The 14,193-nt window shown below is 40.0% G+C and overlaps 2 protein-coding genes across 2 annotated transcripts in view; both read right to left on the reverse strand.

Annotated features, from left to right (window-relative positions):
• LOC129801176 (40S ribosomal protein S12) overlaps window positions 1-14,193 on the reverse strand; it is a 422,333-nt gene that overhangs the window by 22,353 nt on the left and 385,787 nt on the right. The gene's annotated exons all lie outside the window — the stretch shown is intronic.
• On the reverse strand, window positions 5-13,944 carry LOC129801156 (3'-5' RNA helicase YTHDC2-like). The gene is made up of 5 exons (XM_055845929.1): window positions 13,804-13,944; window positions 12,621-13,743; window positions 8,881-10,039; window positions 4,809-6,136; window positions 5-596 (listed from the first exon to the last, which is right to left on the reverse strand). Exons 2-5 carry the CDS (start codon window positions 13,734-13,736, stop codon window positions 333-335), a joined length of 3,867 nt encoding a protein of 1,288 aa, XP_055701904.1. The 5' UTR covers window positions 13,737-13,743; window positions 13,804-13,944; the 3' UTR covers window positions 5-332.

The following is a 14,193-nucleotide window of genomic DNA, read 5'->3' on the forward strand; positions in this document are numbered from 1 at the left end:
TTCATTTCTACCAGATCAACTTCAATTTATTGCAAGTTTACTTGAAATTCCTTGACAATTTGTTTTAGGCTCTTTTCTTGCATGCAAAAACAAAATTCATGTTTTTTTTTTTTTAAATTAAAATTGAAATTTTGAACATCACACTTCAAATTGAGTTAAAAGGGGAATTCATTTTTTAAAATACATAAGACGCTAATTCATACTAAAAAAAATGTTTAAAAATAAGGTGGAGACTTAAAAAAAAACTGTTTGAGTTGAAAACCTAAGGGAATTAGGAACTATTTCGAAATCAACCATTTCTCTAATTGTCCTTGGCAGCATTTTTGTTTGAATTATGTCTTCTCCTGTGGTGAATTCTGGCTGAGTAAGTCAAGAAACATTTCACCAATTTCTCTGGACAGCTCTTCACCGTCGTTCCACAAGAAAGGACCCACTTTTTGACGCTTCACCATTTCTCTAACAGTCTTGAAGTTGCAGCATCCATCACGAATCCTTCGTACTCCAATTTGTCCATGTTTCTGATACACTTGACCCATGCAGTAGAACTTTTGGGCAGCTCCAACATGAAATACCACGATTACATCCACATCGGATCGCTGAAAGGTAATTCATTTTTACTACAGTACACGCCTTACCAACCTTATATGCATTACACACAATAAATTAAATAAAAATAACAAATTAATAGTACGTTCTTTATAAAACGGTCTCTACACATTGAACAATTAAAAAAAGAGTGGCAAAGGGTCCCAGGTTTTGCAAAATGCTCGAACTCATGACTTGAATAGATGCTATACCTCAAAAGTACTTTCGCATCATTTACCATTTACCGGTTCTCAACCGATTTGAACCGATTCATAAATCTCTCAAAAGATCCCTCAAAATAGTTTTAAAATTAATAGAATTGATTTTCAGATAAATTTTTTTATCGGTTATGAACCGGTTCATTACCGATTCAAAACCGATTGAAACCGGTTCAGTTTTGTCGGAAATTCCAAGACCTTTCCAACGACCCCAAACATGACTCCATTTGCTTAAAAAATGCGCTCTTTAGTGTCTTTTTAACCTTTGACCTTAAAAAACCGTTATTAGGAATAATTGTGAAGCAAAAACCGACGTGAGGATAGCTATATTGATGGGGAAACCGGAAATCGTCGGGAAATGGGATCTCTCAAGGAAAACTCATCAACTTTTCTCAAAGCTTTCGGCTCAGGCTTCGAGCGTTTTTTAGCTCCGCTCCTATATGGCATCGATCGGGCTCAAATTTTAGTATGTTATAGTTGGACCTTAGAGCTTTCGATTAATACCAAACTTAAGGTCCCCCGACCCCCTTGACCCGAGCTGAAATGATCCAAAAAAAAATTTCTTAAAATGACCATAACACCGGTTCTAATTGTCAGAATTTAGAAAGTGACGGCGTTTTGGAAAGCTCTCATGAAATTCCACTTCCCCTTCTGACATCGCAAGTTCATAAAACTACCGCTAGGGGCGTTATTATTAAAAAGAATATTTTTCAATTTTCTAAGTTAAATAATTCAAAAATTCCTTTGTGCATCGGGCTGAAATTGTAGTACGTTGTAGCCGCTGATTAGACCTATATCAAACAAAGAAATACTTAAGTCGATCCATAACCCCTGACCCGAGCTATGAGGGGTCAAAGTTCGAATATTGACCAGCCTCTATTTTTGGTTCCAATTAACATTTTGAGCTAAATTTTGGGTTTTTGGTTTCGTCTCGATGAGCACTTTCAGATGGAAGTTAAGATGGAAAATTCAAGCTCATTCTTCTCAAAAAACTGCATTGTGCAAGTTAATCACATTTTAGAGTTTTGTAGTCTAGTCTAGGACGTTTCCAAAATGGGGCATAAGTGCGCTGTGGTTTCAATAGAACCGGAGATATGAGGGGTCAAAGTTCACGAAATTCAAAAAATCATATCTCCGGTTCTATTTGACCGATTTTGACGAGTGAGGGCTTAGACGAAAGGCCTCACAAAATCCTATAACTTTCTAGAACATTTGAACTTCGTGAGATCAACACCAGGGGCGCCACAATAAAAAAACCAATTTCAATATCACATAACCTCAATTATCACGATACGTGCTTAACCGATCTTGATGATTACTTCGACATAATTGTAGAGGACATTTGTCTCTACATTTCGTCCATACGTAATTTTTTGATCAGATAATGGGATCTGTCCGATTTTGTCGTTTAAGTGATGATTTTTCCCATAATAACGCTTTGAAATCACTCAGATGCCAATTTGAATACTTCTACTCGACCAAGACACTTAAAATAGGGTTTTAAATGGAAAGTCTCACAAAATACAACAATTCTTTCATATAGTTGAAGTTCATCAAATGAATACTTGGGGCGCTCTGGTCGAAAAATGAGTTCAGAAACAAAAAAACCGCGCTTATCTTGGCTTTTGAGTAATCGATGAGATCAAATTCTTCGGCAAAATTATAGAGAACATTCTGGTCCACATTTCAGCCATTATCACTTTTCTGTCAGTCCATCCAAATCCTTGATATTTTGGTTTAAATACAAAATTTGTATAATTTCACGAATTTGATTCAAGATAACTGAATGGCGTCCCCCAACTTCAGCTCTAAATCGAGTTTGCACGTATTCCGAGTTAGCTCGCGTTAAGAATCTCACTTACATAAGCCGGTTAGTTTCTTAGTTTGGGAGATATTAAGCTCCAAAGAGTGGCCGGGAAAGTAAGTTAGCCACAAATATATTTGGGATAAAAAAGTCGCGAAACACATTCTGGCAAAGTTTGGGGCCGATCAGAGGACATGAGATTTTGTTAGAATTATAGTAGGTGAGATTGTTGAGAATCTCACCTAATATTCGCACAAGTCTCAGAGTAATCCGGAAAGAACGTGCTAGAATATTTTTTAAGGATAAAGTGAAATGACTTCAAAAATTGAAATGTAATCGAGTTTCCTCAGTGCATGTGTTTTTTATTTGTTCTCCAGAGTGTAAATAAAATTTGGTGAACAGTTCTTAAGGCCAGGATTACCTTTCTGGTCAAGAACTGGAGTGAATAGTGTTTAGTGATGAAGTACAGTGCTAGGACGTGAAAAAATAAATTTCCAAGATCAGTGAAAAGCTGGAATCTGAGGGTTTCTTTTAGTGAGTACATCTTGAACTTTCTTTTTAAATATATCCAACCACCGAGGGCCGCTATAAAAAAAAATGTTTTTCCACAAAAGGAAGAGAATATCTTTCCTGATTTTTGGTAAAACCCCACACAATTGGACATCAATTTAATATAAAAACTACCAATTTACAAAAAAAAGAACGTGAAGTGATAAAATTCGTTATAAAAGTGCACAGATTGCCCGAGAAATCAGTGCCGCTTACTCAAAATTGTTACAGATTTTTTGTTAGAACGTCCTCTACGTTACTCTAACACACAAACACTTTTTGTATCATATCCGAAAATAAAAGAAATTGCTAGGACTGTTTATGATATAAATCAGAATAACGTGATTTTGATAGGAATGCAAAACGCTTAGGAGAAAAGGAAAAAAGACGTGGGGGTCATCTAAGATCGAAAGTCGATATCTCATACCGTTTAGCCTGAGGGCAAAAATAAAAAAAAAAACATCAAATTAATGCTCAACGCACAATAACTTTTGTTTGTAAACATGTGTTCAAAATTTCCTATGAGAGTGAGCGAGATGACTAGATCAAGATCTCACTGATTCTCATTGAAATGCCAAAAACATGTTTACAGAACAAAAGTTATTGTGCGTTGGGCATAACTTTATCGATTTATTACAGATTAAGACCAATGCAGCCTTCTTGGAAATATTAAATTCTTTTCAAAAACCCCAAATTAAGGCAAATCGATTGAGAAATCTGCTGTCCAGAGTGATTGAAATTTAACTTTCAAAAATTCAAATTGATGAATTTTCCGGTCATAGCTTTGTACGGAGGAAATGTTCACATGGGCTAGGCTACATCCAAAACATATCCAAAAATCAGAGTAAAAGCTTGCGCCAATTTTAAGAAAAACCAAAAACTCAGTTCGGGGTTGAGGGGTCACCGAAGTCCGAATTTTGATATCTCTTACCTTTTAATCTTAAGAATGATAAAAGTTTATTTAAAGGAAAAAATGTATATACCGTTGAATTATTCCTTATAACGGGTTTTCAAGGTCAAAGGTTAAAAAGACACTTGAATGCGCATTTATCAAGCGAATGGGGCCATGTTTGGGGTCGTTGGAAAGGCCTTGGAATTTCCGACAAAACTAAATCGGTTCCAATCGGTTTTGAATCGGTAATGAACCGGTTCATAACCGACAAATAATTTTTATCTGAAGAAAATCAATCCTATTACTTTTAAAACTATTTTGGGGGATCTTTTGAGAGATTTATGAATCGGTTCAAATCGGTTGAGAACCGGTAAACGGTAAATTATGCGATACTTTTGCGGTATAGCATCTAAGTCACGAGTTCGAGCATTTCGCAAAGCCTGGGACGCTTTGCCACCCCTTTTAGTACGAATACTCAATCATCTGAGTTGCTTCAAAAAATACATGTTAAAGAGAATATCAATAATTGTTTAGCATCTAAGTCAGTAATAGACAATCAGAAAGACGAAAAATGAAATGATATTAATTATTTGAAAACTTGGGATCAGTAGGTAAAACACTGTTTATATGACACTGAGCTAATGATATTATATCAGTTTTGAATCCTTCCATTTCCATTCATTCATTCATTTTTTTTTAAATAATATTTTGAAAAAACAATATTTTGAAAAATATAATGAGAGAAGATAAAAGCACTCACCTTAAGGCATCTTTTGAATATCTGAAAGACATTGCTTGAGAAGCACCATTCCTTCCCATCGAGAATATGCCTGACTTGCTCCGTTGAAACTGCTTTTATCAAAAAGAACTTGGTTGGACCATTATGTTCTCTCTCATTTGGCAGATCTACTGGATCCCTTGGATTTACAAACTTCTTATTGCCTCTCTTATTCCTCCTCAGCCCGTCATTTTTGTAATTAGTCACTTGGAGATCTTTAAGGGCATCACTCAAAGACCACTGTATGGGTTTGGAAGATCTAGGTTCCTCTTGAATTCCATAATTGACATCAGCCGAAAAGTCCAGGGGAACCGCTTGGGGTCTCTCCCCAATGCCCTCAGGTATCGGAAATTTGTACTCTGTCTCCTCTGCCAGTAGAATTTCCACAATGGACGCAATGATTTGGCCATCGGGTCCATTGGTGGTCAGGTGAAAAGAATCAGGTTTCTGGATAAGCATCAGCAGCAAATAATTCAGTTTGTGCCTCACGTGAAACAACAAATAAGCCGCTTCGTCTGACAGGGTGAAATCAATGTTATCATCAACATGAAAAATCACCTCATTGCCATTCAAATCCTCCTCATTCTCCAATTCAGAGTCGGATTCCAGAGGTTCCACGGGAATGAGATTTTGCTCCTCACTGATGTGAATGGCACCCGCAAAGAGTGCCACAGTCACTGGAGTCACAACGGTATTACAGCGAATTAATGCTGATGATCCAACCCGAACCTTTTCCTCAAAAGCCACCCAATCCGATGGGAAAGTCTTGATTTTGACTTTGGACTCTGGTGGCCTCTTAGCACCCAGAATGCTATGTGGATGTGGCAGTACTTTCTCATTATTTTCACATCTCAATTTACAAGATCGATTATTGATATCCCTCACTGATACATTGGGATACAGACCAGCCACTAGGCAAGCCTTCACCACAGCCCAATGCCTTGAATACTGATTGAGATCATGGATATTCCCCTTCCCCTTGGACTTTATCAATCCATTTGCACGCAAATGTCCCAAAATCTGCGATCTCACTCCACAAATTGTCTGCATGGCTCCATTGCTGAGGAAATTCTCCTCACAAAAGGCCCTTTTACGCCTGGCCGAAGTGTCTAACCACTTTTGGAAGACCCTGATCAGTATCATATGATCACTGAATGATTTCTCAGCAAATTTCTCTTTAACATCAAGGACTCGAGCACGATCTCGAGCTCCACTTGGCAAGATAAATGGGTCCCTGACAGAGAGAGCACTTACAATTGTGAGAATGGGATCCACGCATTTCATCAAAATACTGTAGATTACCATTTTTCCTGTGGAAAAACTTTTGTAGTCAGATCTTGTGTCTAGATTTTAAAATTTGATATGAACAGTGATAAGCCCAGATAAATTTATGGTAGCTTATATTCTTTACAAGGGACTTAGAAATGCATGTAAACTGCATTTGGGGGATCAATCTGACATCAGCTACTTCTATTCGTCTATCAACATTTAACCTTTTTCGAGAACCGCTCGTCGAAATCTCTCTTTGTTCTCTCTCTATAAATAATGATATGATGGACGAGACAAACAGGACGGACTGAACAGATGAGCCGGACGAAACAAACGGGATGGACGGAAGGTATGGGATGGTCGTTGGATGGCACGAACGGACGGACGAGCTGACGGAATGGACGAGACGAATGAGGCGAACAGAACGACGAGACGGACATGACGAACGAGACGGACGGATGAACAGGGTAGGCAGAACGGATGGAATGGACGGGACAGACGCGACGGACGGAACAGACGGGACAGACGGAAGGAATAGAACGAAAGGTTGAACAGAACAGAAGGGACAGGACGAACGAGACGGACGTACGGACAAGACAGACACAATGAACGGGACGGACGGGGACGAACAGAACAACAGGACGACGAGACAAACAGGACGGACGGGACGAAGAGGACGGACGGGACGAACAGGAAGACGGGACGAACAGGACGACGAGACAAACAGGACGGACGGGACGAAGAGGACGGACGGGACGAAGAGGACGGACGGGACGAAGATGACGGACGGGACGAAGAGGACGGACGCGACGAAGAGGACGGACGGGACGAAGAGGACGGACGGGACGAAGAGGACGGACGGGACGAAGAGGACGGACGGGACGAACAGGACGGATGGATCAGACAGGATGAACGAGACACTATGAACGAAATGGACGGGACGAACAAGAAGGACGGCAAGGCGGAACGAACGAGAAGGATGGACTGAACGAGCGAGACGGACGGGACGGACAGGACAATAGGACGAACGAAACAAACAGGACAGATGGGACGAAGAGGACGGACGGAACAAACAGGACGACGAGACGAATAGTATTGACGGGCCGAAAAGGACGGACGGAACGGTGGGACGAACGAGACAGACGGATCGGATGGGACGAACGAGACAGACGGATCGGACGGGATGAACGAGACGGATGGATCGGATAGGATGAACGAGACAGTACGAACGAAGTGGATAGGACGAACAGGACGGACAGGACGAACAAGACGGACGGAAAGGCGGGACGAACGAAACGAGCGAGAAGGACGGGACGGACGAGACGAACAGGACAACAGGACGAACGAGACAAACAGGACGAAGAGGACGGACGGAACGAAAAGGACGACGGAACGAACAGTACGGATGGGCCGAAAAGAACAGATGGAGCGGACGGGACGAACGAGACGGATGGATCAGATAGGATGAACGAGACAGTACGAACGAAATGGACGGGACGAACAGGACGGACGGAACGAACAAGATGGACGGAAAGACGAGACAGACGGGACGAACGGACGAACGAGATAGACGGATCGGACGGGACGAACACGACGGATGTATCAGACAGGATGAACGAGACAGTATTATTATTATTAATCGTGTCGAGGCTTTATAAAAAATTAAGTATGTCTTGCCCAGAAACGGGCCACGTCAATGACAAGAGGACTTGTCGACATCAAATCTTCTGCTCCCCAAGGGGCTGGGGACAACGGACAAACACACAAATGGGGGGTTGGTTTGGATCACCCCACAGTCACAAAGGACGTCACAATTGGAGAAACCCCATCGCTGCCTGTTATGTCTCGAACGCGCTACGCCGCTTCTCAAACGATTGAGAGACTTCCAAGTCTTCCAGTCTTGGTCACCACCAGGAGGAAGGCCTTCCTTTAGTTCGACAAAATCTGGTGGAAAGACTTCCTTCCACAGATTAAGTCTGGCCTCCTCTGGAGATTTGTCAAGTGGTTTCACAGAGTGGCAAAAGCTCTTGCGAGACTTCAGCCTTGCTCTTGGTTCGGAAAGAACCTTGGACATCTCTCTACTGGAGATGATTTGTCTCCTCAACCATGGTAGAGCAGTTCCTGCTAAGCGATAGAGTTTGTCCACTGGAGTGCCCTTTAGGCACCCTGTTACTATACGGGCGGTATCGTTAAGAGCGACGTCAACTTGTTTCGCGTGCGCAGACTTTCCCCATACTGTGATTTTGCCTTCCTCAAACCCGTCCTCGAATGAGGTTCAGTACTTGACCAGAGATGGATTTCCCAGAGCGGTAAACCGCTTGCGCTCTGATCAGCTTGTCCTCTACGGCAGGTGCAACGAGACAGTACGAACGAAATGGATGGTAAGACGGGACAAACAAGACAAACCAAAATTACGGATCGGACAGGACGAACGAGACGGACAGACGAGCAGGACAGATTGAACGGATGCAACAGACGGGTCGGAACAGGCGGGGTGGATAGAACAGACGAAATGGGCGGCACAAACCAGGCGGACTTAAGTGGGACAGATTGGACGGACAAGACGGACGGTACGGAAAGAACCAGACATTCGCAAAAATCAATTTAAGCGCATAATGACATTCGAGATCTATGAATGCCAACAAGAATAAATCCAACTTTTGGGCTCAATCTGGCAAGATCGGATTTCACATTGGATCACAAATTAAAGCTGGGATTGTAAAGAATCTCAGCTAAAGTATAAAAACCAAGCTCATGAAAGTAAATAGTAAAGTAGGAAACTTACCTAAATGAGCATCGATGGGCAAATCAGCCAGATGAATACCCAAATCCGTGATGGTTTCCTGCTCATCGAGGGCTCCCATTGTCTTCAAAAGTGCCACACTTCTTCGAACACTTACAGCAGCCGGTGGCTGCAATGCCTTCTCCAAATACTCTGCAATTGGCTTTTGGGGTTCAATTAGCTTGGCACTCAGGCAAATTTCAGTTAGTGGCACCCTCAGGAGTTCAGGAATTGTGAATTCGTCCATGATGGCATATCTTGCATGCGAATAGAGTTTGAAACAGATACCTTCAGTGACTCTTCCAGCTCTTCCGGCTCTCTGCTTGGCACAAGCCTGTGACACCCAACAAGTTTCAAGGCCCGTTGTACCACAGAGAGGATCAAAGATCGTTTGCTTGACCTTCCCACAATCAATCACATACACAACATCATCAATTGTGATAGAAGTCTCAGCGATATTGGTAGACAAAATGATTTTCCTACAACCCTGGGGAATTCTCTCAAAGACAGCCTTTTGATCGCTGATCTTCATATTGCTGTGCAACATGTAGGTTCTAATATTTGATTGCATTTCGCAACGATTGATAGAATCCAAAATCATTTCATTTTGCTTCAAAATAGCCTCATAGCCTGGTAGAAAAATCAAAATACTCCCTGCAGGTTTCTGCATGTGGATCATCTGAATCAATGTGAGAAGGAGTCTGTGATCAATTTCCTCCTCATATACAGACTTTGTTGACTGATAGACTTCCAACAGCATATTTGTATACTCATCACTAATCTTTTCCGTTGGATTGGCATCTTGATTTTGAACTGCCATCTCCAACAAAGTTGCACAACCTCCATGACCCAATCTTCTGGCCCAATCAATGGCCTTCATACCATGCAAAGACGTTATACTGGGATTAGCTCCCATTTGCAACAGAATCTCTACAAATTCTTCCATTCCACGACCAGCTGCAATCATCAAAGCTGTCATATCAGTTTCTGTATGCTTAAAATCCACCGGAACATTCTCTCCGGCCACTAAATACAGAAACTGCTGGAAATTCTCCTCATCACAGTTATTCCAGCACATTTCTAGAGTCTCATTGATTAGTTTAATGGTCTCCTCGTCCAGAGCTTCCTGAATGGGCTTTGAAGCAACTGGACTTTCACCTCCCTAAACACGAAGGTCAAATGTTAAAGACTCTAGATAGCGTGTTTATCAACCGTATGGGACAATCATGGGTTTATTTGAAAGGTCTTGGAATTCCTGGCAAATTTGAACCAGTTCCAATAGACAAAAATCAAAATTTTTATTTAGAGTAAGTGTGCAAAATTTCGGCATAGTTGCATGCAAGCGCTAAAGTCTCAAGTTTAAAATGTAATATTTTTAATACAAATTGATTTTTTTTTGTTACTTTTTTTATAAGAAGTGTTGCTTGGAACCTTGTAGACAGTTTATCGTCTTTATTTTCTCTAAAATCATTCTTAATATTTTTTAAATTGAATAAAAATGTAGACATAGCTTTGGTGTCCTATTCCGGCCACCTTCATTGTAATAGTTCCATGCCCTTCCGGAATAAGCGATAGTTTCTGTTATTTATTTTTTGCATTACATAATTACTAGTATGCAAAAACTAAAAATTCATGGAAATTTGAGGAACAAAAAATGTGGCCGGAATTGCAGGCTGGCCTTAATTTGGTACACTTACTCTAAATCGAAATGAAATCGATATGACGTAAATTTGGTACATGGGTGCCTACTATCAGCCCTTCTAATATAAATCAAGTTCAAAATTGTTATAGGTCGATTTTTGTTTTACAACAAAAGAGTATTCCAATCTTGAGAAATACTGGGCATATCCATAAAGGGTCAATGTTTGAAAAAATTACCATTTTGAATTATTGAACGTCAAAAATCAATATCGCTTTGGAGTTACTGATTTTTTTTAACCGATTTGGTTAAATTTGAATTCTTAAGAAAAATGTATTGGAATTTAGAACTCGAATGTTTTAGTCCCAATCGGTAATGAATTGGTAATGTAATCGTAATTGATTTACTTTTCGCGAATATCCCTAATCCCTATTAGGTGAGATTCTCAACAATCTCACCTAAAGTGAGGGCGTTTTGGAAAGCTCTCGTAAAATTCCACTTCCCCTTCTAACATTGCAAGTTCATAAAACTACCGCTAGGGGCGCTATTATTAAAAAAAGATTTTTTTATTTTCTAAGTTAAATAACTCAGAAATTCCTTCGTGCATCGGGCTGAAATTTTAGTATGTTGTAGCCGCATATTATACCTATCAAACAAAAAAATACTTAAATCGATCGATAAACCCTGACCCGAGCTATAAGGGGTCAAATTTCGAATATTGACCGGCTTCTATCTCCGGTTCTAATTAATATTTTAAGCTAAATTTTGGGTTTTTGGTTTCGTCTCGATAAGCACTTTCAGATGGAAGTTCAATTTCGTTAATTTACGAATTTCCATTGAGATTCTTACGCAAATTCTCGATTACCGTATTACCTTATCTCATACTCGGTGGCACTAGGTGAAAATAATATAAGAAAATTGAAGAAATAGAACGAAAATGCGATAAACGGTGACCAAAAAAGAACTGTACGATTAATTTCTCTTACGGTTTTTTCGTTCACCGTTTATCGAATTTTCGTTTTATTTATTCAATTTTCTTATATAATTTTCACATAGTGCCACCGAGTATGAGATAAGGTAATACGGTAATCAAGAATTTGCCTAAGAATTGCAATGAAAATGCGTAAATTAACGAAATACGGTGAGGCTATTTCGAGCATATTATTGTCAATGTGATTCTGCCCTAAGTGTGAAAAAAATGATTTTTCCCATAATAACGCTTTGAAACCACTCAGATGCCAATTTGACTGCCTCTACTCCACCAAGACACTTAAAATAGGGTTTTAAATGGAAAGTTCCACAAAATACAACAATTCTTTCATATAGTTGAAGTTCATCAAATGAACACTTGGGACGTTCTGGTCGAAAAACGAGTTCAGAAACAAACAATCTCGGTTATGTCGTCTTCTGAGTAATTGATGAGATCAAGTTCTACGGCAAAATTATAGAGAGCATTCTGGTCTATATTTCACCCATATATCACTTTTGTGCCAGTCCATCCAAATCCTTGATATTTTGATTTAAATACAAAATTTGTATAATTTCACGAATTTGATTCAAGATAACTGAATGGCGTCTCCCAACTTCAGCTCTAAATCGAATTTGCACGCATTCCGAGTTAGCTCACGTTAAGAATCTCACCTACATAAGCCGGTTAGGATTATCTGTCCCTTTATCTCTCTCTCTCTCTCTCTCTCTCTCTCTCTATCTCTTGACTTCGAGCATTCCGCAAAGCTGGATCGCTTTGTTTTTATTTTTATTTTCCAAATCCTGTTTGGAAACCTCAAAACTTTAAACGTCTGAGAAGCAAGAAAGCAATTTGTGTTGAAAATTATACGAAGTTATATAATTTATAAAATTATAAAAAAAAACTTCAAATATTCCTAATATCGGGTTTTCAAGGTCAAATTTAAAATGGTTCTAGGAAGCGTATTTCTCAATCAATTGGGACATGTATGGGCTCGTTAGAAAGGTCTTGGAATCCCTGAAATATCTGAACCGTTCCAAACCGGTTTTTAATCGGTAAAAATCGGTGATGAACCGATAATTTTAATTTTTCAAAACTTTTACTGAGTTAAAGCAAAGATAGTGGAAGATTACTTACAACTGCTCCAGAAACAGCTCCGTATTGAATCCTCCTGTCCATTTGGGGTTTACAGTAGTCAGTCATGTGAAGTACATGCTCCAGGTAGTAATTGGTGACCTCATAGATCCTTCCTGGGATGTTGATTACCGGGCAGTTGTTGAAGTATTGGGAAAATAATTGTGAGTCAATTGTGGCAGACATGAGGATAACCTTGAGGTGAGGATTCACAGCCAGTGCCTCCTTGAGTGAGATCAAGAGGAAGTCAGAGTGTTTATCACGCTCGTGGACTTCATCCACAATGACATGGGTGATTTTAGCAAAAACTTTCTGGTAGTGTCCACCCATTAGACACCTCACCAGAATACCATTTGTACAATAGATGAGATTCGAACTGGGACTGGTCTTGCTCTCCAAGCGAATCTGGTAGCCTATTGTGTCCCCAACTTGTTCACCACGCTCAAAAGCCACACGATCGGCAACGGACAGAGCTGCCAAGCGTCGCGGTTGAGTGCAGACGATACGGCAGGCTTCATTTCGTGTCGTGGCCTCTTCGAGGAGATACTGAGGCACTTGTGTTGTCTTTCCTGATCCAGTCTCACTGACAATCACAATAACTTGATGAGATGACACAGTGTTCAGTATCTGCGAGCGCATCTGAAAGATGGGCAACTGTCTCCTCAGCTGCCTCACGTGATTCCCTTGAGCCTGCGGGGGCACAACCATGTACCCATTCGTCAGGGTGCTCACATTGAATTGACTCCGATTGATGGAATTGGCTTTCTTTCTGCTTTTTACTTCTTCAATTTCCCTCTCGGAGACCGGCAAGGCTTCCAACAGCTTATAGCATGCCTGCCTTGTGGTCTCTGTAAACTTAAAGGAGCACTTTTGCTTCCTGGCAATATTCTTTTTGGGTTTGTATACCGTAAGCACCCTCACAGCCTTCCCTCTGGACTTTGAGGTTAAACCTTTGGTTTTAACAAACTCATGAATAAAAGCTCGATTCTCGCGGGTTAGCGTACTAGGGAAGGATAATTCTTCCTCGTCACTCATCAGGAAGCGATTGAGCTCCACCTCAATGGCTATTTGGAAGCATTCAGTAACGTTAGGAGGGATTTTCTTTCTCCGATGCGCCATCCTAAATCTTTTAAAAAATTATTCTTAATTAGTTTTCCCATATCTGATGAATTAAACTATTTACTACCTATTCTCCTTGGTTTAATAAGTATTTTCTTATCAAATTACACAGTTTTTGTGGCCAGAATTCCCCGGATAAACAGTCTAACAAATTGCAGAACACATTCACTCAATTTTCTTGCCTTTGGTTTTTAAAAATTCACAAGATGAGTAGTTTTTTACGTGTAATTTTTTCCATTTATTTTATTACACAGAGGGCAAAATTACAGTAGACTCTCGTTAATTCAGCTGTTTTAAGATCGCGATACTTTTTAATTTGGGCAGCAATTAAAATTTGAAAAAAGTTTGCGCAAAATCCTTTCAGAAGATTTTTTGTTAATAACAATGTAAATTTCTAATTTTATGCATTGATTTTAATTACGTTTTCATAATTTCAATGTTTTCAGATTACTGTTAT

This window comes from Phlebotomus papatasi, chromosome 2, assembly GCF_024763615.1.
Source record: "Phlebotomus papatasi isolate M1 chromosome 2, Ppap_2.1, whole genome shotgun sequence".
Classification (NCBI taxonomy): Eukaryota; Metazoa; Arthropoda; class Insecta; order Diptera; family Psychodidae; genus Phlebotomus; species Phlebotomus papatasi.